Source organism: Stigmatopora argus, chromosome 3 (genome assembly GCF_051989625.1).
Source record: "Stigmatopora argus isolate UIUO_Sarg chromosome 3, RoL_Sarg_1.0, whole genome shotgun sequence".
NCBI classification, from domain to species: Eukaryota; Metazoa; Chordata; class Actinopteri; order Syngnathiformes; family Syngnathidae; genus Stigmatopora; species Stigmatopora argus.
The window spans coordinates 10,215,358-10,240,580 of NC_135389.1; the positions used below are offsets into that span (position 1 = coordinate 10,215,358).

General features: G+C 41.6%; 2 protein-coding genes and 1 long non-coding RNA gene across 4 annotated transcripts in view; 2 read left to right on the top strand and 1 right to left on the bottom strand.

Annotated features, from left to right (window-relative positions):
- LOC144071395 (uncharacterized) overlaps positions 1-23,285 on the bottom strand; it is a 71,812-nt gene extending 48,527 nt beyond the window's left edge. For both annotated transcript variants that reach the window (XR_013299626.1, XR_013299625.1), the window contains exons 1-2: positions 23,133-23,285; positions 22,858-22,981 (exon numbers count right to left, since the gene is read on the bottom strand). This is a non-coding gene — a long non-coding RNA (uncharacterized LOC144071395). The remainder of the gene's footprint in view (positions 1-22,857; positions 22,982-23,132) is intronic.
- LOC144071810 (shaker-related potassium channel tsha2-like) lies at positions 6,182-7,588 on the top strand. Its single transcript, XM_077597228.1, has one exon. It carries the CDS (start codon positions 6,182-6,184, stop codon positions 7,586-7,588), a length of 1,407 nt encoding a protein of 468 aa, XP_077453354.1.
- On the top strand, positions 13,324-18,511 carry LOC144071715 (potassium voltage-gated channel subfamily A member 1-like). Its single transcript, XM_077597050.1, has 2 exons — positions 13,324-13,921; positions 14,349-18,511. Exon 2 carries the CDS (start codon positions 14,557-14,559, stop codon positions 16,033-16,035), a length of 1,479 nt encoding a protein of 492 aa, XP_077453176.1. The 5' UTR covers positions 13,324-13,921; positions 14,349-14,556; the 3' UTR covers positions 16,036-18,511.
- Positions 23,286-25,223: the final 1,938 nt, after the last annotated feature.

Sequence of the window (25,223 nt, forward strand, 5' to 3'; positions counted from 1 at the left end):
TATAACAGACAACCACTTTTGCTCATAATCACACTGCTACCGAGTGGGAATCGAACCCAGACTGCCCGGCACCAAAGTCAGGCGGAAGAACCACTGCATCATCGGGTGGATAAAAATGTATTAACTGTGGGATGCGATTAATTGTAATAAAAATATTATTACTGCTTGACAGCAGTGATAAATACATATATTTAGATTGATATCACTGAAACTAACTTTGCAGAACAAAATGAAAATGCCCATAAACTGCAAAACAACCAACTACAAAAAAATTCTTACATGAACTGGTCGTAAAATGTGATCTAATCTAAATCAATATTAAAATGTGAACAAATTTAATTATAATAACTGTTTCTGTGGTTCTAATTTCTGTATACTCGGGTTATCTTTTTTTTATCTATTTTATCTAATCTTTTAGATTAGAGTTCAGACCATATTTTATGACCAATTCATGCCAAAATGAATGCAGTAAGTTCCAGAGGACTAACACACTTATCCTCCCAATTCACATTGATTTTAAGATTTATATTAATAAATGTTCAAAAGACCAAACTCTTGAAATGTGATTAAAAAAACTTGGAGTAAGCAAGTATTGGGATTTGGGTATTTCCCACGACTGCTTCGTGATATAGTCTTACAACGAGGGTGGGGGCTGTGTGGTCTGCGGGCCAGGGATGTCCTAAATTTGAGTGGCACACACTTCATATACATCGCCCTCCCTGGCATGCGCGTCTTTCCCGCGTAACACGTCATTACATGCACAAACCCTTCTACATTTGCTAGACGTACGGAAGCTTCTGGAAAATGTGCACCTGCAGCAAAGGCTGCATCCGTGCGTGACGTATTCGCTCTGACGAGAATGCTAACAGCCAAAACAAATACTGTTATAAATATTGTTCATAAATACAGTGGTAAATTGAGTGAGGAATTCTTTTCACTGCGATTATGTTCATAACTCAAAACAATCAAATCTCAAATTCTCCTTTAATAATAAAAGAGCACTGTATTATATTCATTCATTCATTTTCTGAACCGCTTTATCCTCACAAGGGTCCCGGGGGTTGCTGGAGCATATCCCAGCTGACTTTGGGGACGAGGCGGGGGTCACCCTGAATTGCTGGTCAGCCAATCACAGTGCACAAGGAGACAAACAACAATTCACGCTCACACTCATACCTAAGGGCAATTTAGTGTCCAACCAGTCTACCATGCATGTTTATGGAATGTGGGAGGAAACCCAGAGGAAACCCATGCAGGCCCGGGGAAGAACATGCAAATTCCACACGGGACCTGGACCTGCGATCGAACCCTCGACCCTAGAACTGCGAGGCAAACGCGTAAACCACTTAACCACAGGGCCACCCATAACACTAGGTGTTTTAATCTATGAGATGTGTCTGTTTATGTATATTTTGACAATCAACTTCAAATAGGAAGGCGGACCGGTAGACCCTAACCCTGAGATCGAGGATTCAAGAGAGTTGGCAACCCTAAGCAGAACACAGAAAATACCTTATATCTTCTAAATACAGTGGTACCTCGAGATACGAGCTTAATCCGTTCCGGAACTGAGCTCGTATGACGAGGTTCTCGTAACTCGAACGAACGTTTCCCATTGAAATGAATGGGAAACAAATTAATTCGTTCCAACTATCTGAAGAAAACACCAAAAACAGGATATTGGATTGGAAAACATGTTTTATTTCTTATAATTCACCATCTATTAACAAAGTAATAAATAACGAGTGGTTTGATAGTAATAATGTGTTTAATAGGAGTAAAATTAGACACATTTCGCGGAGGGGAGAGAACAACACACACGGAGGCGGAGGGGGGGGGGGGACTGTTCGGGGTGACTTTCTCCACGGCAACATTGCACTCTTAAACGAACAAACAAATTTAAATTAACTTGGATAACTAAAAAAAACAGACACTCAACCTTTAATGTAACTTCAAACAAAACTAAATTCTAAATTAGTTGTAATCTTTTTTACCTTACTTAGTTCTACGGGTTGACACCACCTGGCCGCTCCGCCGAAGTCTTCAAAACGAACGCATCAAGAGTTGTTTGTTTTTGTCTACCCTTCAAAATATTTCGATAATGTCGCATACAAATGTCATCATAATACGATGATGTGCGACCACTTGCCAGTTTGTCAGGGTGAATCGTTTCTATAAAATCCGAAACCTCTTGCTACTTCGCGAGCATGTCTTTGATATCTTTTGTAGTCGCCTCTTCCACCGCCTCCTCGCTACTAAGTTCCGGCAACAAATGTTCACGCTCCTGTAGGTCGATTAAATCCTGTGTCATGAGTTCTTCGTGGTGCTCGGCGATTAGGTCATTCACATCTGCCTCATCAAGTGCTCTTTCCAAAATTCACGAAGGGTTAGCTCTGTGTCATCTGTCACATCGAAGCATTTCTTGAATAAATTGTACACCAGTAGTGGCTTAATTTTACAGTCACCGCTGGCATTAGCACACAACGCTAGCGTTAAGCGGTCTTTCATAGGTTTGTGTCCCGGTAATGCCTTCTCTTCTGCCACGATGAATGTTCGCCTGGGCATTTTTTTCCAAAAAAGACCAGTTTCATCGCAGTTGAAAACTTGCTGGGGGTGTAATTTTCCTGGGCGATAATCAAGGCAAATGTCTTGATAAATTCCACCGCAGCTTTTGAATTGCAACTCGCCGCTTCTCCGTGTCGGATTACACAGTGTATTCCAGATCGTTTTTTAAATTTTTCGAACCAGCCATGACTCGCTTTAAATGTTTGTGAAGTTGTTGAAGGCTCTCCTTTCGTTGATATCAAATCTATGTAAATTCGGCTGGCTTTTTCACAAATGGTAGACTCGGCCAGGCTATCTCCTGCTAATTGTTTATCTTTTATCCACAATAAAAGAAGGTTCTCCATCTCGTCGTGAATGTCACTGCGCCGGTGGGAAATGATAGATAGTCCTTTGGTCGGCCTCTTCTCCTTAATTGCGTCCCTCTGCTTAAGGATGGAGGATATGGTTGACGTATTCCTCTCGTATTGCCGAGCGAGCTCGGTAACACGTACCCCACGCTCATGTTTTTCAATTATTTCGCGTTTCATGTCCATTGTCAACGGTCGCCTTTTCTTAGCAAAACTTTGCCGATCCATTGTAATACGTATTGTTTACCTGGTATGTAAATGTAGACCAAGTGGGGGGAAAACGGGTGTGGAAATGCAAAGTCCGCCCACCAGTGCTCGTAGACATATTTTTTACACGAAAGAGATGCAAAAACAAAAAAATGCCATGGCGACCTGTCTTGGTCGCATCATGAAATTTTGACCGCATCACGGGCGAATTATTCGATCGAAATTTCCCCCGTAAGACGAGCATTCCGTATGACGAACGGTCGTATGACGAGGTACCACTGTATATGTACAGTCATGCCTCGTCATACAACCGCTCGTCATGCAATATTCTCGTCTTACGATGGAAATTTCGATCGAATAATTCGCCCGAGATGCGATCAAAATTTTGTGATGCGACCAAGCAAGGTGGCCATGGCACTGTCTTTTTTGCATCTCTTTCGTGTATAAAATATATCTACGCGCACTGGGCGGACTTTGCATTTCCACAACCGTTCCCTCCCCACTTTGGTCTACATTTACATACCAGGTAAACAACAATGGATCGGCAGAGTTTTGCAAAGAAAAGATCTGGAATATACACTTGGTAATCAGACACGGGGAAGCAGCTTGTTCCAAACAACTCTTGATGCGTTCGTTTTGAAGGCTCCGGCGGAACGTCTGGGTGGGGTCAACCCGTTACAAAGGTAAAAAAGATTAAAACAAAATTAGAATTCAGTTTTGTGTGAAGTTACATTAAACGTTGAGTGTCTGTATATATTAATCCAAGTTAATTAAAATGTGTTTGTTCGTTTACGAGTGCCGTGGATAAAGTCCCCCCAACACCTCCCCCCGCCTCCGTGTGTGTCGTTGCCTTCCCCTCCGCGAAATGCGTCTAATTTTACTTCTATTAAACACATTTTATTACTATTAAACCACTCGTTATTTATTACTTTGTCAATACATGGTGAATTAGAAGAAATAAAACATGTTTTACATGAGTGCGTCGTTGCCGTGGATAAAGTCCCCCCCAACACCTCCCCCCGCCTCCGGGTGTATGTCGCTGTCTATATCCCCGGCGAAATGCGTCTAATTTTACTTCTATTTAACACATTATTACTATTAAAACACTCGTTATTTATTACGTTGTCAATATATGGCGAATTAGAAGAAATAAAACATTTTTTCCAATCCAATATCCTGTTTTTGGTGTTTTTTCAGAGGGTTGGAACGAATTAATTTGTTTTCCATTCATTTCAATGGGAAACGTCCGCTCGAGTTACGAGAATCTCGTCATACGATCTCAGTCTCGGAACGGATTACGATCGTATGTCGAGGTACCACTGTATATTTTTTCAAATGTAAAAAACAAAACAAAAAAAAGATGATTTCTAGTGGAATTACTGCTGTCGTGTAATTTCAGTTCAGTTGATGAGACACTTCTCTTTAAAAAAGGCTGTCCATGTGTCACATAGAAAGGGCAGCAAAACATCGGAATGAATGTGTGACTGAAGACCCCCAATATAACACCGGCCTTTACCCCGCCCGTCCTACCAGATTATAAATCACGTGTCCATTCCTATGTTGTTTGTTATTGCTTGTTACCTTGGATACACTCAACGAAATCCCCACGCTCTATTTGCTAGAACTGCAGCCACTAGTAAGTGGCAATGCTTCCTTACACCAACACTAGACTCTCTTTTGTTCCAAGCCAGAAAAGTGCAATGTTATTGTTGTAAGCACACACATGCTGGCATAGACATATACAAATAACAGACTATTAAAGTGTGTGATGACATGTACTAGACAGTTGAGATGGGTGTATAATTTTAGCAACATTGATTGATTGACAGCCATATGCTATCATAAAAGCACATGGCCGAATGCAACATGCAAGGTCAAGAACAATCTTGGGCATTGAGCCACATGCTGCTTCACCAAGTATGAATTTTGTTTTGGTGACACGTAGAAACTGTGTTTTTGGTTCATTTTGCATGAGAATTGGTAAACTTTGTACAGAGAATGCAGGACACATGGTCAAGAATAAACCGTAGCAATGAGCTGCCTGCATAGACACAAACAATAACAAAAAGTTGTAGTTATACCCTAGTGTGAATGTGAAGAGATTGGAAAGACTGGATGCTTAGAGTGCATAAGAATACTGGATCAAGACTAATCTTGCCGGATGATTGACAACTGTTATGACCAAGCTCTATGACTGAATTAAAGTGAAAGTGGAAAAGCCAAGCCCAAAATCACCAGGACACTTGTCTTCATTGGGTACGCCCCAACCTACACACTCCTACCACCGACTGCCCCCTGTGATCCAGGTTGTACAATTGAGCCCTTTTAGCGCTGTGTTATTTTGGCCCTGGGCTTCCTGAAGAAGACAACCTTGCCCCTACGTCTCAAGTATCTGTCAAGCTAGCATTTTCCATTGGCAAGGGCCCGCCAGTCAGTTGGGGGGAATCACGTCTCATAACCATTTTAGCTTATTTTGGCCACATTAAATATAAGTTCATCATGGCGGTGACGGTCCTGTTTCTTAAAGTGTGAGCGAGGGGACACCGACGGGTTCCCCTTGCGACAGGAATAGCACCATGATTTCATGAATGAGGGACTGGCAACCAGGAGGGAGCACATTTGTCACAGGGACCCTCAGAAACACGAACGAGAATAAGGCTCTCGGGCATTGGGAGTGTCAGTGAGAAGAACATCAATAGTGGGAGCTTCCGTGTTTATTGAAGCCGAACGTTACTGGAGAGACAGCGGTAGAGGCAGGCAGTAAGTGTCATCTGGTCTTCCAACTTGGGGAGGGCCGAGCAGTTTAAAATGGTGTGAATATGATAGGCACCTCTGCCCATTGGTGTGTTTTAATACAAGGGGGAGATCAGTCTGACACGGCCGGGCACCAATCTGACAAGAGTACAGTGTAAATCAAGCGCAGTGGTACTGGCTAGAAGTCCCTCTCCTGGGGGAAGTTTCTTTGGGAACCTTCAAAACTTTGGGACTTCACATGCATGTGACAATTGCATGAGAAAGGACACTTGACAGGTGAGTGGCGACCCTTCTGGAAGGGTAAAAAGATGACTGTGGTGTCCCAGGAGAATCGCGACGAGACGGTGGTGGTTGTTCCTCAGTTGCCTGATGATTCAGAGGAGCAGGAGTGCAGCGAGAGGGTGGTAATTAACATCTCAGGTCTGCGCTTTGAGACCCAACTGAAGACCCTGTCACGCTTCCCCAGCACGCTTCTGGGGGACCCGCGCAAAAGGATGCGCTTCTTTGACCCTCTGAGGAACGAGTACTTCTTCGATAGGAACAGGCCCAGCTTTGACGCCATCCTGTACTACTACCAGTCTGGGGGGAGGCTGCGGAGACCTGTGAGCGTCCCCGTGGATATTTTCCTGGAAGAGATCAAGTTCTACGAGTTTGACGAGGAGACCATTGAGCTTTTCCGAGATGATGAGGGCCTGACAAGGGAGGAGGACCAACCTCTGCCGAACAACGAGTTTCAGAGACAACTCTGGCTCCTTTTCGAATATCCGGAAAGTTCCGGACCCGCCCGGATTATTGCGATAGTCTCTGTGGTGGTTATCCTGATATCCATCATTATATTCTGCTTGGAGACATTGCCTGAATTTCGAGAGGTCCCCGTGTTAGTGCAGGAGCTCCACATTAACGGGAGCGCCCATGGGAAGGTGCGCAGTCCCTTCACAGACCCTTTCTTCATGGTGGAAACACTTTGCATTGTGTGGTTCTCCTTTGAATTCACCATGAGGTTTCTCTCATGCCCCAGCAAAGCAGCATTCTTCAAGAACATCATGAACATCATCGACGTGGTGGCCATCGCACCGTATTTCATCACCTTGGGGTTGGATCTAGCTGAGCACCAGGGCAGCAGCCAACAAGCCGCGTCACTCGCCATTCTCAGGGTTATCCGTTTGGTCCGAGTCTTTCGGATCTTTAAACTCTCCAGACACTCCAAGGGTCTTCAGATCCTCGGGCAGACCCTTCACGCCAGCTTAAGGGAGCTGGGCCTCTTGATATTCTTCCTCATCATTGGGGTGGTCCTGTTCTCCAGTTCAGTGTATTTTGCGGAAGCGGAAGACCCAGAATCAGGCTTTTCCAGCATCCCTGATGCCTTCTGGTGGGCGGTGGTGACCATGACGACGGTGGGCTATGGGGATATGTGCCCGTCCACTATTGGAGGAAAGTTTGTAGGATCCTTGTGTGCCATAGCCGGCGTGCTAACTATTGCTCTCCCAGTTCCCGTCATCGTCTCTAACTTCAACTACTTTTACCATCGAGAGAATGATAATGAGGATAACTTGCAGTACGTGCACGTGACTTGTGGACAGCCACAAACATCCTCCGGTGACTTCAACTCCAGCAAAAGTGAACAGTCCCTGTCCAAGACTGAGTCCTACCAGGAGGACGACCTGGAGAGCCTGACGCAGATTGAGATCTACACGGGGAAGTTGACCGATGTATGAGAAGACGTGCGAGTAGTTTTATGGTAAGTCACATGAACCGTTCTTGTCATTGTAGGCCTTCTTTTCTTCCACTATCAGACACGATTAGCTATTAGAATTCTATTAAAGTGAACCAGGAATGGTTATGGTTATACAGCAGGGCATGTCTCAAAGTAAAACTAGATTTATGTATCTTTATCTGTCCAATCTCTTCACGTGGTAGCTTTTATCTTGGCTGTTCCAGAACAAGAATGTGGACATTTTTATTTTCTTTTTTCGGCTGCCTACTGTTTGTGTTGTTGTCATGTCAATCGTAACTTACCAGGTCTTACATAATCAGTAGTACCATCAAAGTTCAAGTGCATCACCAATTGGACAAGTTTTCAATCATGTAATGACTAAAAATCAATACATACAGAAAAATGATTAACTTCATTCTATTCACTTTAATATTTCCCACTCCTCTAAATTGTCAAATTGGAATTGCAATCACTACACATTGGTCAAACGAAGTCGAAGGATTAATTTACATTGTTGTATACCTCAAAAATCTAAGTAGGATCCCAATAAAATCCAAGTGGCATCATTCATGTTCTTTTTTGCGTTGGTTTAAAAAGGGAAACATATAGTATTCATAAAATAAAATTAAACATTATTTAGCTCTTTAGCGACTCCGCTAATAAATATACATAAGATATTCAATGAATACTGGGCATTAAACTGTTGTACATGACCGTATCTGACTTTATCTTTAAAGCAGTGAACATATTTTAAAAATGGGTTTGTAGGAACACAATTCACTGCAGGTTGTTGGATTTTGAGTAAAGGCGTACAAGTTGCACCTTTTAGCGGACCACATGGTGCTCGTGACTAGGTCGTTTTTGCAGTTTGCCTTGTGACCTTGTGCAGAATATTAGTGTTGGGAGAGCACCACCCTGTGGATTCTTGCTCTCAGCACTTCAGCACAGTGCAGTTGGCATAGTAGCAGTACCAAAATCAACAACGATGATGTGCATTTGAAGATGTGCAACTAGAGCAAAAGGAGGACTTGGAAGTGTTGCATTAACATTAAAAACTATCACATTAATGTATAGAATATGTGAACCATAAAAATCTAATCGAAAAAAATATCAAGACCGATTTTAAATAAATAACAATGTTAGACAAACAAATCAAAGGGATTAATGAAATTAAATGCTTTGAATAAACGTGGTTGTTTGTTGTAAACATTTTGTTAAACTGCACAAGGTTGGATTGCTTACTGAATCAAGTTGGTAAGGAAAGGTTATTGAAAGATTTTCATCTACTGTACTTTCACGACTATAAGTCTTAAATTTCCTCCAAAATAGACAGGGGGCCTATTAATCCAGTGCGCTTTATATATGGACCAATAGCAAAATTGTTATCACGATAAAATAAAATAAATCAGTCGATAGGGTACACCATCCTGTACAGCTCTCACAACTACGGCAAGCAGCCCCCGACTCTACTATTTTCCCCGTAGAAAAAGTACTGCGCAGTGACTGCTGGGATGTATAGTTCTTTTGTCAATACACCCAGTATGACGGCGAGCACACTAATTTGGTGCTCACCGTCATTCCGGCTGGATTTACAAAAGAACTCCTGCCGCTAGCTACTAGCTAGCTACTATTTGCGAACGGATTGTGGCCTGGACATCGACATCAACACAGCTTTACGAACGGTGGCAAGCAGCACCGGGCTAGTTATGCTAGCTACTAGCTAGCTACTATTTGCGAATGGATTGTGGCCTGGACATCGACATCAACACAGCTTTACGAACGGTGGCAGGCAGCGCCGGGCTAGTTACGCTAGCTTCTAGCTAGCTACTATTTGCAAATGGATTGTGGCCTGGACATCGACATCAACACAGCTTTACGAACGGTGGCAGGCAGCGCTGGGCTAGTTACGCTAGCTACTAGCTAGCTACTATTTGCGAATGGATTGTGGCCGCCTGGACGAACGTATAAAACTTTTCGATGACTCATTTGGACAATTGTTCAATTCGGACACAGAAAATGAGGACTTTGATGGATTTGTGGGTGATGATGACGTGAGTACATTGTAAATGGCTAAATAAAGTACAACCGAACTCAGTTTTGCTTCCATTGGCTTTTTAAAAACGTGTTTTTAGCGTGTGTCCGTATGTTTAAGCTGGTGTATGTTTTGCCATGCCTGGTTGCTTCTTTAAAAACGGTGCGTCTTTTGTGTGTGTCAAATACAGAAATACCATTCGTTACTGACACTGCGTCTTAAAATGTGATGCGCCATATAGTCGTGAAAATACGGTACATCGCCATTTATCTTCACCAGATTCGCAGGGGTGCTAGAGCCTTTCCCAACAAACTACGGGCACTGGGCGGGGTACACTATAAACTGCAGGAGGGAAACAACATTTAGGCACACACTCATACAACATTGGGAGGCAAGAGAACCGGATTTAACCCAAGAGGCAGACATGCTGACCACTCAAACACAGTGGCACCTTCCTTGAATGTTAATTATAGGCCAATATATGAGTAAGTTAATATAACTATACATAAACGGACTGCATGTTTGTGTCTTTCTTCAGTCGAGGCTATAACAGTTGTGGACAAAATACTTACTCTAATACTAATGTTTCCATTTTTATTGTATTATGATTATGTCGGTCGCAGGATGTTTTCAAGCTTAACATGTCAACTCTATCATGAGGAAATGATTGTTGATTCTATATCTTTAATAGAGCATTTATCATAGCTTGATGATAGAAAGTAAATGATTACATAGTAGTGACTGCAAAGTAGTGGAAAGGACGCCACTATACATATTGATTGACTATCCAAATGATTTTGTTTTGTTTGTTTATTTGCTTGTTTACAGGAGGAGATATGGAAACTTTTCTTGTGAATCATCACGACATATCACAAGAATGCTATGGAAAAAAAATTGCCTCAATTGACTACACTTTTGATTTTTTTATGTTGTTAAATATTGTACATATTTTCTACATTTTGGCACAGCTTGCTAAATACCAAAAAATACCTCTCAGAGCACGCTGTGGATGTAATACATATTTATTTTTCTAATGTGTATGTGAACTTAATTTAAGATTTTTTTAAAATAAATCAATGCTCAGTCATCAGGGATATGAAATATTTTTCAGGAAATTGTATGAATGTCTAATCCTATATTATGTTGGAATTTGGGGGGATTCAGGTTTTATTTGCCCTACTGTTGTATTCCAAACATCGCTAGTCTGCACCAAATAAGTGGCATTTTATTTTAGGCCAGATTTTGGCAATTCCCTGTACAGAAAGTCTTGGGGGAGAGAAAGGAGGAGGATGGAAATAGTGGTTAATGGTAGTTAAGAAGGTTTCATTCCATTCCCTTTAATGACACCCAAAATAACATTTTAAATAGCATTATTATTGGAATCAAAAACATACATTGAGACTATTTGACTATATACAACAATTGGGGATATTTTTCCCTAACTACGATACAAATGATATTTTCATGACAAATAACTTCTTAATGGAATATGGAATCATGACAAATGCGAAACGGTTATAGAATACTTACAAAATGATAAAAGCAAAACACTGAACACTGCTACTGTGTTAGCCTCAAGAAATTGACTAAATACGGCCTTACTCACAACTTTGCTATTAGGAACAACTGTTAACACAGACAAAGACAGTAGATAGAAATAGCTGACAACAATCAACATGACACCCAAGAATTCAAGTGTGCCACTAAATAATGCATATTCTGAAATTGGTTTGGTCAGTGCAAGGTTGATACACACACAGTACATAAAAGTACCTGATCACATTGATTTGGGCAATAAGATCTACGCAATGAAATGGGAAACTCTAGACCGCCTTCCACCATGACCACTGATGTCCGTGTGTGACCCTCCTGCCAAGCCAACCCGCAATCTTGCGCATATCAGTAGGGTAATTTAAGAAATTAAAAATAGAAAAAAATACAATAATAATTTCATGAATGTGTGAATTCATACAGAATCATGGCTTTCGATGGACTCTATTTACAAATGGAATGCGTTGATGTAACCATCACGTGACAGCTGAGTTGCATAAGTTGTCTGCTTGTGTGTTGTGCGGTTGTACACCTGTGTGCAATATCAACCATACGCTAACCTTCTCCAGCATTATAGTAGAAATGCACTTTTCTTCTATGAAATTGTCACGGGCAGAGCCTCGCTGTGATGGTAAGCCTTTATTGGCTGGGATCACTACACAACAAACTAATCGACGTGGTTTGGGTTGCACTGCATGGGTGAGACAGAAATAGAACCATTTGTGTTGTCAAGTCTGTCTTATCTGCCAAATCAGTAGTGCTGACCAATGCAAGGTCAACTCTAATAGACATGGGACTGTTTCTCCAATTACTCATATTTAAAATTGTCAATTGTCAAGCAAAAAAAGCAAAAGAAAAAGGTATGTAGGATAAGAAATGTTGATCATCTTTTATGAATGGCGACAGGTTGATTTGACCTAGGGCCACCGACTGCGTGGAAATAAATTGTATTCTTTTCCATTAGCAGAGATTGCACCTCAAATGACACAAATGCACTCACTAAGAACAAGTGACTGTAAAATGACATTGGTGGAATGATTTTGTCCTAGCTTGCATATAGCCACATATTTTTGGCCAAAGTTTTCCTGATGAGTCAGCAATGACACACACAGACACACTTTGCCTCTCTCACACACAACCACACGATCCCCTTCAATACTGAACGTCAAAAATACTCTCACTCACTTGCACACACACACACACACACACATACACACACACACACACACATACACACACACACACACACACACAGGAACACACACATTCACTCTCTCTCTTCAAACCTGCACAAATTTATTTTTCACACATGCATAGACATGTAAATTATGCACCCACTACTCTATCACACTTAGTCTCTCTCATACCCATATGCTCTCTAAAATGTGCCCAGTCAAAAAAAAAAAAAGGGTTTATGTACTCCATAGGTTTTTATCAGTTAGCATTACCCATTTATTTATTTTTGTTCTATTTGGAATTACTGTATTTTTGTTTATAGTTATTTTAAGAAAAGTAATAATATTTTTTTACTATTTCTACGGAAACATCATTGTAAACCTCGTTTTTTAAATTGTGTGTAGTACAAAATAAAAAAGGCTACACTGCGATACTGGGTTAACATCAACAGGAAAGAAAGACTGGAATGAGGATGCATTGTAATTTTAACAATGCAAAAACCCAAAGCATTCTTTTACAGAATAATTGATCTGCCTACACATACAAATGGGATATACAGGCCTATTAATTGACTGGGCTAATAATTGGTAGGTTGGTTTACTGATAATACTGCTACAACGTGATGAATATGACTGACTGCTTGCCCTGAGATTTCCAGCTTCCCAATGTCCTTCTATTTTGGCTTTCTCTATGAATCATGTACTGTATGTATGTAGCTATTAACAGTCATTTCAAAGTAATTTGGGTATCGAGCCCGTACCCTGAACGCAGTCATTTTCAACAGAGATGCCAGAGCAAATATTGTGCATCAACAAATATGGATCAGACTGGTTTCATTTCCTCATTTGTGCTATACTGTGCCTGCTGGCTGTGCTATGGTGCAAGCATACACAACTTGTGCAGCTTTCAAGAGTCGCTCTGCATTGCGTCGAAAGCTCCAACTCCTCCTCTCTCTCTCTCCCTCTCCCCTTCTTGCTCACTCACTGCTGCTTCCTCCTTTTTGTTATCAGCCATCCATCCGTCGATGCGTCCACATGCGTGTAATTACGCGGAAACTCTCCCTCAACTGCATTTGTTGTCGTTTCTCCCTTTTTTTTTTTTTTTAATCTGTTTACCCCACACACCACACACGCTTACACACCATCACCACCAGCGTGGATGGAAGCCGCTCGCTCGCTGGCTCTCCAACGGTTTCTGCTGATGCCTGGATAACGTCAAGGGCTGGCTTATGGCTCCTTTAATGTAGCGCCCCCCCCACGTACCAGCTTCCATCCCCCACCTTCCCCCACCCTCCCCTCTTTTTGAATTGCAGCGTGAAAAAAAAACACACTCAAAAAGCCATATCTCCTCCCGCAGTGCACTGTGAGTGAGCTCCAGCCTGCATCCTGCCTCCTCCTCCACTCTCCCGGCCGGCAGCCATGTGATTGTTTTGTTTTTTTACTCTTGTTGTTATTGTTTTTCCATTCCCATCACGCCACTGGATTTGGAACTGCCATGTGAAACAATTCACATGGGTGCTACGACCAGAGTAGACCCCTCAGAGACCCCCCATCCGTCCGCCAACATCAACCCAAGGTAAGACACGCTTAAGTGTTTCTAAAATGTTGGTCGCTTGAAAGTAACCGTGCCAAAGCTCCGCCGCCAAATGTTATGCGTCAAAAAATTGGCGGGCCCTCGTGTACTCGTTGAGCTCCAAACTTTAGTCGTGTCATGCCTCGAAACTGCAGTGTCGAAGAGGCAGGTGGAGTGACGGGGACACTTTTTTGCAAAGCATTTCCTAGCGTGTGTAAGCGGTTCACTAATTGAACCCGAGAGGAGTAAATAAATAAATAAGTAAAGTGGAGAAAATGCTGAGCCAACGAATATCTTTCTGTGTTCGCTGTTTGATCCCATTATTCCCCCATCCATCCACCCACCCACCCACCCACCGCCGTCCTCCTCGCCTCCTCCTTCTGCCTCTTCCCTCTCTCGCTTTCTCACTCTCTCTCCCTTTGGGTGGCAGAGGCAGCGGTGTTGGAGAACAGCAATGGTCAAGTCAGCGAGAACCGCAGTGGAGCCGCACTGAGGCAAATTCAGCCTAGCAGCCCCTCGTGTCCCTGGGGTGGGGGACATTTCAAGCACTTTAAGGGGTGCAGGAAGCCGAGGAAGACGCAATCCACCCCCAACCCGCACAACTGCCCTGCCAGATTAACTGCATTCCCGCACCCAAAATGACGGTGGTCTCGGGAGATAACGTAGACGAGACCTCGGCCGTGCCAGGCCACCCCCAGGATGCTTACCCGCCACCTGACCACAACGACCACGAGTGCTGCGAGAGGGTGGTCATCAACATTGCCGGTCTCAAGTTCGAGACGCAGCTCAAGACCCTCTCCCAGTTTCCAGAGACGCTGCTGGGCAACCCTAAGAAGCGTATGCGCTACTTTGATCCCCTGCGAAATGAGTACTTCTTTGACAGGAACCGGCCCAGCTTTGACGCCATTCTATATTACTACCAATCCGGAGGGAGGTTGCGAAGGCCCGTTAACGTGCCCTTGGATATGTTCTCGGAGGAAATTAAGTTCTACGAACTAGGGGTGGATGCCATGGAGAGGTTCCGAGAGGACGAAGGTTTCATCAGGGAGAAGGAGAGGCCCCTGCCCGAGAAGGAGTTTCAGCGTCAAATCTGGCTCCTCTTCGAACACCCGGAGAGTTCGGGCATGGCCAGGGGAATCGCCATCGTGTCAGTCATGGTCATCCTTATTTCCATCGTCATATTTTGTTTGGAAACTATACCACAGCTGAAGGAGGACCCCATGGGCCGCATGGAGACTGTCGGCAACACCACCATCTACTACAAGCCCAATATCTTTACAGACCCCTTTTTTGTCATCGAAACCCTATGCATTATATGGTTCTCCTTCGAATTGATAGTCCGCTTTCTGGCATGCCCAAGCAAGCCAGCCTTCTTCAAAAACATGATGAACACCATTGACATTGTGGCCATCATCCCCTACTTCATCACACTTGGCACCGAACTGGCTGAAGACCCCGACACCGAAGGGATGGGAGAGCAGGCCACGTCGCTGGCCATTCTCAGGGTGATCCGTCTTGTCCGTGTGTTTCGGATCTTCAAGCTCTCCCGGCACTCCAAAGGACTGCAGATTTTGGGCCAGACCCTCAAGGCCAGTATGCGAGAACTAGGACTGCTCATATTCTTCCTCTTCATTGGCGTCATCTTGTTCTCCAGTGCTGTTTTCTTTGCCGAGGTTGAGGACGAGGATTCCTTGTTCAAAAGCATACCTGATGCGTTTTGGTGGGCGGTGGTGTCCATGACCACCGTGGGCTATGGCGACATGGTGCCGGTAACCATTGGCGGAAAAATCGTAGGATCTCTGTGCGCCATCGCTGGCGTGTTGACTATCGCTCTGCCCGTGCCCGTCATCGTGTCCAACTTCAACTACTTCTACCACAGGGAGACGGAGGGAGAGGAGCAGGCTCAGCTGCTCAACGTCAGCAATCCCAACATCCCGTCCGACAGCAACTCTAGTCGTCGCAGCTCCTCCGTTGTCAGCAAATCGGAGTACATGGAGATTGACGGTGACCTGAACAACAGTATCGACAACTTTCGGGAGGCCAACCTCAGAACTGGCAACTGCACTATAGCCAACCAGAACTGTGTGAACAAGAACAAGCTGCTCACAGATGTTTAAGCTCCAAGACCACAGTGGAGTAGACCACAGGTTAGCTTCGCCAAGGCTTCTTTGCGGCCTGCTAAATACCCTATAGAGAAGCTAACAATCTAAGAGTAGAAAACAGTTAGATAGGCTAATCAATTATTTTAACCCTGCAAGTATGTACCCCCAAAGATCAGTCTCCTCAAAATAAAGAAGTATTCATTAGCTCACATATACACAATTAGGTGTTAGGATGCAGACCCGACTCGTGTCAGGCAGCGCAATGCATGGAATACCGAGAACCAATGCAGCGTAAAAGTCATTGCTAACCTAAAAAGAAACTACAGTAGACGTTGGATCGTCACCGCCACTACCGCTGCCACCCAATCTCACTTCACTTCCTCCCCGTCCTAACTTTAAAGGATCTAACTGTTCCGCAAAAAGCACCTTATGGGAGGAAGACCGACCGACATGGATGAAAACATCTGTTTGCTTTGCAGGACACCGGCAGTGGAATCGTAGGCCGGCCGAGTGATCTGAATGCCTTTTAGATGCAGCACAGCACCCACGAGTTTCACGCATGATGACTGACTTTCCATTTTGACGCATGTAACCAGACGTATACTCACTTGCCATAACGGAGAGGATCTTCAGTTGGATCACCTTACCCCTGGTCGTCATCCAATTCTGTATTTTGCCCCCCCCCCCCCCCTCCCCCCACCTAATGCACCAGACAAGGTTTGGGTTGACGTTGGAAGTGGGGAAGGTTCAATTTTTAGCAGACACTTGAAAAATGGGATCATAGCATGAGAAAAAGTAATCTGCATTATGGTCTATCGACATTAGGTACTTTTGTATCCTGGCATATTTAATGCATGACGTGAGTATGCAGCTTGTTGCAACTCAGGCACTCTGCAGTGTCCTTTTTTGGTCAGGGAAACTTAAGGAAACCCAAAATGCATTGCATTCAAATATATCCAAAGCAACAATTTAGTCACTTTAAGAAATCTAAATAACCACTATCCAGTCTGCATTTAACCATACAGTAAGTTACAATAGCGCAGTGCATGAGCCTTGAATCCATGAGAAAATGAGCCTCCATTTCCGCGTCGGCTTTGGTTTCGGACGCCAAATTGACGACGTACTGTACGTTTCCGGAATGATTCGAATTTTTGGGACATGAGTTGCTAGTGCCTTTAATTCTGCTCACCACACCAGGACAAGTGGAAGTGCCTCTCCGTAGTCATTGGATGTGTGAGGTTAAACAGAGCTGCTTAAGATTTTAGTTGTTAATTCATAAATGAAGGATATGAACAACAATCCTGAGCCTGACAAGTGACCGAAGATGAAAACAAAAGAGCATCCAGGCTCTCACGCACAGGCTGGTTTGGCTTCATGACGCTTAACTAAGCAGCGGCGTAATGTACTTTCCATGTTTACCAATCCAAATCAAAAGGGAATATTTACAGGTTTGCGTCATCATTTATTCATGTCTGCCTTTCTTACTTTCTTTCTTTCTTTTTTGATTTTGCTGTGCACGTCCTTCCAGGGTCTCTACCTCAGAGAGGTCATTGCAAACTTGTCGCACAGGCGCAAGCAAGCAAGCTTCAATGCAGGGCTTCCTTTTTTTCTTCCTTCCTACCTTCTGTTCTTTATTCTCACCCTGCTTCTTCATTCCTTCTAAAACATCATTTATTCTTTTTTATTATTTCCAAGGTTTCTTCCTTCTACCCTTGTCTTCCTTCTTTACATCATCCCTCATTTCCTTCCTTTATTATACATTGTCCCTTCTTTCCTTTTTTACTATTTCTTCCATTCCTTTATATCACATTATTTCCATATATCAATCTTCCTTCGTTCCTTTTTTATCATTTCCCTTTTACCTTGTTTCCTTGCTTCCTTCAGCCATAACACTCAAAAATGCAGCTGAGCAATATTGAATGTGAGCATCCCAAAGTTTCATGGTCGTCTTTACATATGCACTTAACGAGAGAAAAAATGAAAATAGCATCTGCATCACAGTGTATCTTTTCATCGTTTTGTCACTAAAGCTGCGCACAATCAGAATGTTCATTTCAAGACATACCGCCTCCACCCTGGGGGGCTGTTTGGTACGTTGCTTGCTTGAAGGCAACAGCAGCTCCCCACAAGTGTGTGTGACACGCAGAGACACACACACACTCGTACGCACACACATGCTTGATATGATTCACTGCAGCTGTCGGGCATTAAAGTACAGTACACACAACAGGGCACACTTTGCACATGCTCTGTATTTGAGTGAAGTTTTTTTTTTTTTTAATTCTTTAACAATGCCTGTATATCTGTATTTTTTCTGTGTTCTTTAAAGGTGTTCCTTTTGAATGTTTTTCGCAATTTGTATTTTGTACATTTTTTTAACTATATATTTTAAAAAGGAAACTCCCTGCAGCAAGACTGTAACATGTTTTATGGATAGCATTTCAATTTTTTGTAAGTGAATTATTTTTCATAATTGCATATATATATATATATATATATATATATATATATATATATATATATATATATATATATATATATATATATATATATATATATATATATATATATATATATATATATATACCCCAAAAAATGAAGACTCTAAAGTCCCCAAGTATGAGTATAAGCGTGAATAGTTGTTCGTCTGTGCTATGCTATTGGCTCACGACCAATTCAGGGTGTGTCCCCTGGCTACTGCCCACGGTTGGCTGCAACAGGTTCCTATGTAGGTATAAGCGGTACGGAAAAGGAGTGAAAGAGCATTTATATAAAGAGAGAGATTTCCCTATCATGGCGGTGTGATTGTAACCGCGAATGATTGTCTGTATCTTGTGCCCCCTACGGTTTAGTCCGCCTTTTACCTGTGGTCACCTGGAACAGGCTCCACCTCACCCCCCCCCCCTTATTATATTCCGCTTTATATTACTTATTGATTACAGTAGTCATGTTTTTGGTCCAAACAAGCTCAGCTTACTCCAGGAAGGCAGGTAGTAAAATGTAACAAATAATAAGAGTGATAATAATAATGAGAACAATTATAAAATACGCCTAACAATAATGATGAAGGTGAGGCTAATTTGATGACAATGACAGGTTTTGTTTATGTACTCTTCCACCAACGTCCCTGATATATAGGAGGGAGAAATAAAATAAAAATAGATTGACTGCAGTGTTATTTGAATGTCACAGTCTTGCTGCAGTGGATGCCCTTCATGGTGCTCGAGCAGAATCATATTTTGTTTATCCCCGCTACTTTTTTACATTAATGTCAGCTGGGTGTGGAGTCCTGGTATTATATCTTAACTTTATAATGTATCACCAATTGGAAAACCTTGTACAATGGACAACATCGCATCCATGTGATTCTGTCATTTTGATGGATAGGTTCTTTCCTTGAGCTGCTCCGATTGTGTTTGAATGGTGCTAAGCGTCCAACTACCCTGAAAAAAATAGCTAAAAACCTATTTTTGAAAGCTGCGGGCGAGAGCTACTTGAAAGTGTGTGAGCTACTCACATCTGCAGCACGGCTGAAACATTGCTGCATCATCACCAAACGCCACTAACAAGTGCTTCCGAGTAGGATTGAGCAATTGAGACGTAAAGTGGGCTTTAACTCCTTGTTGGCTGTTTTCAAACAAATGACTTTTTGTCACCCTCATAAAAACGATCACCTCCTTATTGGCAATGTTTCTTCACGATTCCCAATTCAGTCAGCTGCTCAATTTACTGTATCTCAAGTTGTCCTTATACTTGTTGTAAACAAGGATTTCTCTTGCATTGGGTCGGCCTTATGTTACCAAATTATTTTAATTTATTTATTGTACAGTTTGGTTCCGGTGTTATTTTTGTGTCTTGCATTTATTTTTGATGTAATTGTCCTGTGCACCACTAGATGGTGGCAGTGGGTTATCACAACCCTGTGAACATTTGACTAAAGAAGAAGAATGAAAACAGGAACATTTTAGCTGCCCCTAGTTTTTAAATCATTTTCAATCTTGTTGTGTTCTAAAATCATTGGGCAGGGTAAAAAAATATATATATTTTCAGATGATTCGTTTCGAAGAAGAAGAAAACTGATATTCAAAAAGGGAACTACGTCGCAATATTTACTTATCAGCAGTGTAATAAACCTGTTAGGGAGGGAATATTGTCATTATAATAAAATAATAAAAATGTCGAGGTATGTGCAGTCCGATTTAACAACAAGATCAGTATGCTTGGCAGTATTGCTTATATTGATTTTTCAGTTCTGACACACCTACATGGATGAGCCAGATGTTACCCTGGGGGTAATTTTTTACTTTTTGTGCATATTTCCGTCACTGAAGCTGCTCCAATGTATTGAATCTCTTCCGGAAACGCACTGCATGGTCCGCAGAAGAGTGCATGAGCTTTGCCTTTCAACTATCACACATTGTTTGGTTTCTTTTTTCCACCTGTTAGCATTTGGACAAGGAAACCCTTGCGCCCATGTAAGCCCCACCTTGCTGGAGTTGTGACCTTATCGCACGCAGGCCAGTGGCACTTCTAGTGTGGCGTCCGTTCAGGGTTTCGCTAGCATAAAAAGGCGAGCAAGGACGTTAAAGGGCTAGTTCCTCACACTGAACTTTCTCAAATGAAAATTACAGGAAAATATACAAACGACGCCGCTTTGTCCTTTGGGCAGTTTGGCGTTTGACGGAGGTGACGGTTGGCACTTTGGGACAATAATAAAAAAAGGACTTTGGAACTTTTCTTTTCAAGCAAAGCAAACTGATTGTATCCAAGCACCACTGTCATGTTATGTTCACTGAGGACTGATTATGTTATAGTATGTGAAGACAGGGGCATGGTCTGTGATCTATGCAAGGGTACTCATTTCTTTTTTTCCTTTTTTTTTTCTTCTTTAACAGATTACTTTTAATTTCATCTTCTATTTACTCCAATAAATTGTTAAGGATCAGCTGCTGTTTAGTTGTTTCAAAGTAATAATGATTTTTAAAAGAAGTGGGAAAGTAAAAAGTGAATATCTTATATTCTTGAAAAGACACGTCATTATCATGTGATGTCGTGATACATTTGATATTTTCACAACAAATTGATGTATTAATATGTGATGTCACGAGAAAATTACTTTGATTAGAAAATAGATGAAACACATAAAAGAGAGAATATCACATAAAAAAATGAAGATGTTATTTCACTTCTAATCTAGGATAAAAATTGTGATGTTCCAAAAAAAGACGTTTTAAAAAGAATTTAAAAATCTAATCTAACAAAAACAGATTGTGGGAGTGGTTTAATAATAGTTGCATTACAGAATGGAACTTTGGTCAAAACAAGTCCAAAATGAAATACAACCATCGGGCTTTGCTCCCTAATCATCAGCTCAGAAATAGGAAAACCACTACCGTTGCTAACCCGGAACCTACAGGCAACCATAAGTCTAAATTTCAGTAATGTAACGAATCAGCTCGGAGACAAAAAAAAGAAAACCGGCCTCTGAATTTGTTCCGTATACATGTTTAAGAATATACCTACGAAATTTCATTCTGATTTGTCACGAATAACAGCAGTATAGTAATTAAATTCCATATTAAACAGATTAACCAGCCCAGAGACAAAATATAATCAAACAGGCCGCCAAAGATCGCTGCATATGCGTTCTTAAAATGTACCAACTAAATTTCATTCTGATGCATTTTTAAATAAAGGACTAACATTTTTATTTACTATTGTCCTTACCAAAAAGCTGAACAACAACAACAAGGGCTAAGTGACTGAGAACTTAAGACCTCCCTTCTAGGCAGTCTAAAAATGTGTTATATTCTGAGGAAAAAATGTATAATTACACACAACAAATCTGACATAGAAATAAGTACATATTTGGAATATTAAAAGTCAGTCATTTATAAGATAAAAGGTCTTAGTTGTTATCCCGTGGATCCCATATTATGAGGTTATGCTCCCACGGCTTCATCAATTTACCAAAAACATTTGTGCAACATTATTAGCACAATTATTTACATATTTATAGAAGATAAAAGCTGCTCAATATCAAGAAAGAATATATTTGCATCTCAAAAGAATAAAGTTATAATTATAAGAATCCCTGTGTCAGCATGTTGTCCTCTCAGAAGCATTTCAAGCGATCAATACGCTTGTCATGTAAGACAAATGTACTCGTATTGATCATCTCCATGCAACTCAGTGACGAACTAACAGCTGTCCGCATGAAATATTCAGCTAGATTTCTGCCACTTGTTTAGCCAAGCCAGATGTTGATGCTGCTAATTTGACGATATGCAGCAAAGATACTCATAGTCTGAAGACTTAAGTATAAGGACGAACACTTATGACAAAACAATGCAATATCAAATATGTGAAATATATCCACATGCATTGCAAGAAAGTAAAATACATAATATAGTATGGTGATGAAAACCAATGTGGTTTAAAAATAAATAACATGAAAAAAGAAATGTGGGGAGGGAGATCGTACTGTGCTAATATTTTATCATCCTGTCTAACTATCATTAATAGAATGTGGAACACAATATATGGATAAATATATAAACAGGTAGACAGACAATTGAATGTGCAAGTGTTAATAATTTTGCATGAACTCATTTATAATAGTCCCCATGGTTTGTTTAGGGTTCATTTAGTAAAAAAATCAATCCTATTTATGAGAAATGACAATATAGCCCCATTATGTATTTAAATAGAAGCATTTGAGGAAATGCGACCATAAGGGCAGAATGTGTGGGCAAGCACACACACACGCGCGCGCACGCACGCACGCACGCACGCGCACACACACACAAAATAGGTGGCAAAATGACTCATTCCTACTTGTGGTAATGTTTTGAGAACGGCGGATGACAAGTCTCTCTTTCTTTCTCTTTTTCTCTTTTTCTGACCTCAACATGAAGTGAGAGCCTCCAGTGCTCACTCTTTCAGCAGATATACACAATACCTTCACAAAAAAGGTTGATATGTTACACAATCTAAAGGAAATATTGTCAAATGTGACACAATTTAGCTCGGCGACACTGCAAAAGGACAATAAAAGTCATTTTAGTTTTACTTTGAGATACGAATTTCTATTATTGCAAGACATCACTCACATCTCAAATGAGTCAAGGTAGCTTTCCCCTTTGAAATGAATCGTAATTTCATTTCTGCACAAACAAATTTCCATTCAATAGTTTTAGTATGAAAACACCATTAACGTTCTTCAAAAAAAAAAACATTTCTGCACACGTTTTCTTCATCACTGTTCTTCTTCTGTGGAGTTTGGGAAACCAGCTGGGTGGAAAACTACCACCATCTACTGGTGCTACACTTCCACTGCAACTGTGAATTGAGACGCCTGATTTGCCACGCCCATCTCATGGAGGTTTGAAGTGCATTCGCATTGAATTGAATTGAATTGAATTGAATTGAATTGAATGCTTTTATTGTAATTATGTAAGTATAATGAGATTTAAAGCTTCAATATGAAGTGCACAAAGAACAACAACAAACAAACAAATAAATAAGCAGTCACACAATAAGTGCTTATTTATGTTGTAAGAAGTAGGGAAGTGCACAAAGACAAAAACAAACAAACGAACAGATACAAATCAATAAATAATGATAATAAATAATAAATAAATAAATAAGTAATAGTTGATGATTCAATGCCAGAACTCCCATTTAAAATATATTGGACGTCTATTCCTGTCAACAGTGTCAGTGGAGTTGATTTTGTGCTGAGTGGGCAGTATATCGAGGACAACCCACTGTCCCTGCTGTCTTTGGAAGCCCCCATTCTTAAAAGTCCTCTCACTGAGACACTTTGTCTCTGCATTCGCTGACACACTTTTTTAATAATTAAGAACGCAACCGTCATTTCCTGGCATGCACACGGCGAGCTGAAAGGCAAGCGCCAGACGGCTCACAATTTGTTACTGTACAGTACGCACGCAAGTCTGAATTTACAGTTGGTATTGGACCATTTTCTGCTTCATCATGCCATGGTAGCACTGAGCTCTGTGTTGTCAAATTCAAGGGTCGGGCGGGGCCCAGATCTGGCCCACTACGTCTTTTTTTTGCGGCTAGCGAAAGCAACTCACGTTAATTAAGATCATGTGTCATGTGTTCTTTTTGCCTGCTATTGTCATATTTTGTCGGGGGTTCTGGGTGGATGGGTGTTTTCCTTGTGTCCTGTCTGCGTGGATGTATTTGTTTCACCTGGTGTGTCCCTTTTGGCTCTCCATCCCAGGTGTTTGTGATTGTCATCAACCCCTGTCTATGTATTTAAACCCCGTGTTTTTGTACGACAGTGTGGGTGTATTGTTTCCTGGTGAGTGATGTTTTCCTGTTCGTCGGTGTGCATCCGGCCTGTTAAGTCTGTATTTTTCTTCATTTTTGTCCAGGTTTTCATTATTTGTATGGCTATTTTTCATTAAAATCCTAAATTGTACACCAGCACTTCCTTCACGTTTGCCTCCTTCCTGCCCCTGGGTTCTACTCCGCTCCGCTGCCGAGGCGAAATCATAACAATACTCCCTCACCGACGTACAAAAACACGGGTTTTAAATACAAGGACAGGGGTTGATGACAATCACAAATACCTAGGTCACATAACAGAAATAGTGTTAATAGAATATGGGGACAAAATATGATTTGAAACCTTAGTGGAGGTACCAAAAATATCTCCAGTACATTAATCTTTAGTTTCTTCCCAACCTTGCTTTTGTATGGATACAGGACGGAACAGTGTGACCGATCCTCCCGCACGTCCTTGCGACGTATCAGTTTACATACGATGTCCGGAGCACAGGTGCATCGTCAGCGCAATGAGAAAATTGAGCAAACGTCAGGAAAACAATGCAGAAAAAATGTACATTATACACCAAAGAAGTTGGAATTTAACAAGAAACAAGTTTCAAACTGTGCTGAGTATAAACATGAGTACGTACAGTAATCCCTCGAATAACGCGGATTATGTAGACCAGACGTGGCCGCGGTAATCGAAAAACCGCGAAGATCACCTCTATTATAACTACATCTATAATTACGACATACCATACTACATGTTTTCGTGCTTATGCAAAAACACAAGTACACAAGTACAATTATCAAGAAGTGTATTTATTAAATCTTAGTTATAGGCATGTGAAAAGACTGTATACCCCTAAAATACCATTGTGACAGGGCTCACATAGTGTACA

Coding starts and splice junctions, on each gene's coding strand:
- LOC144071715 (XM_077597050.1), top strand. CDS start 14,557: ATGACGGTGGTCTCGGGAGATAACGTAGACGAGACCTCGGCCGTGCCA.
- LOC144071810 (XM_077597228.1), top strand. CDS start 6,182: ATGACTGTGGTGTCCCAGGAGAATCGCGACGAGACGGTGGTGGTTGTT.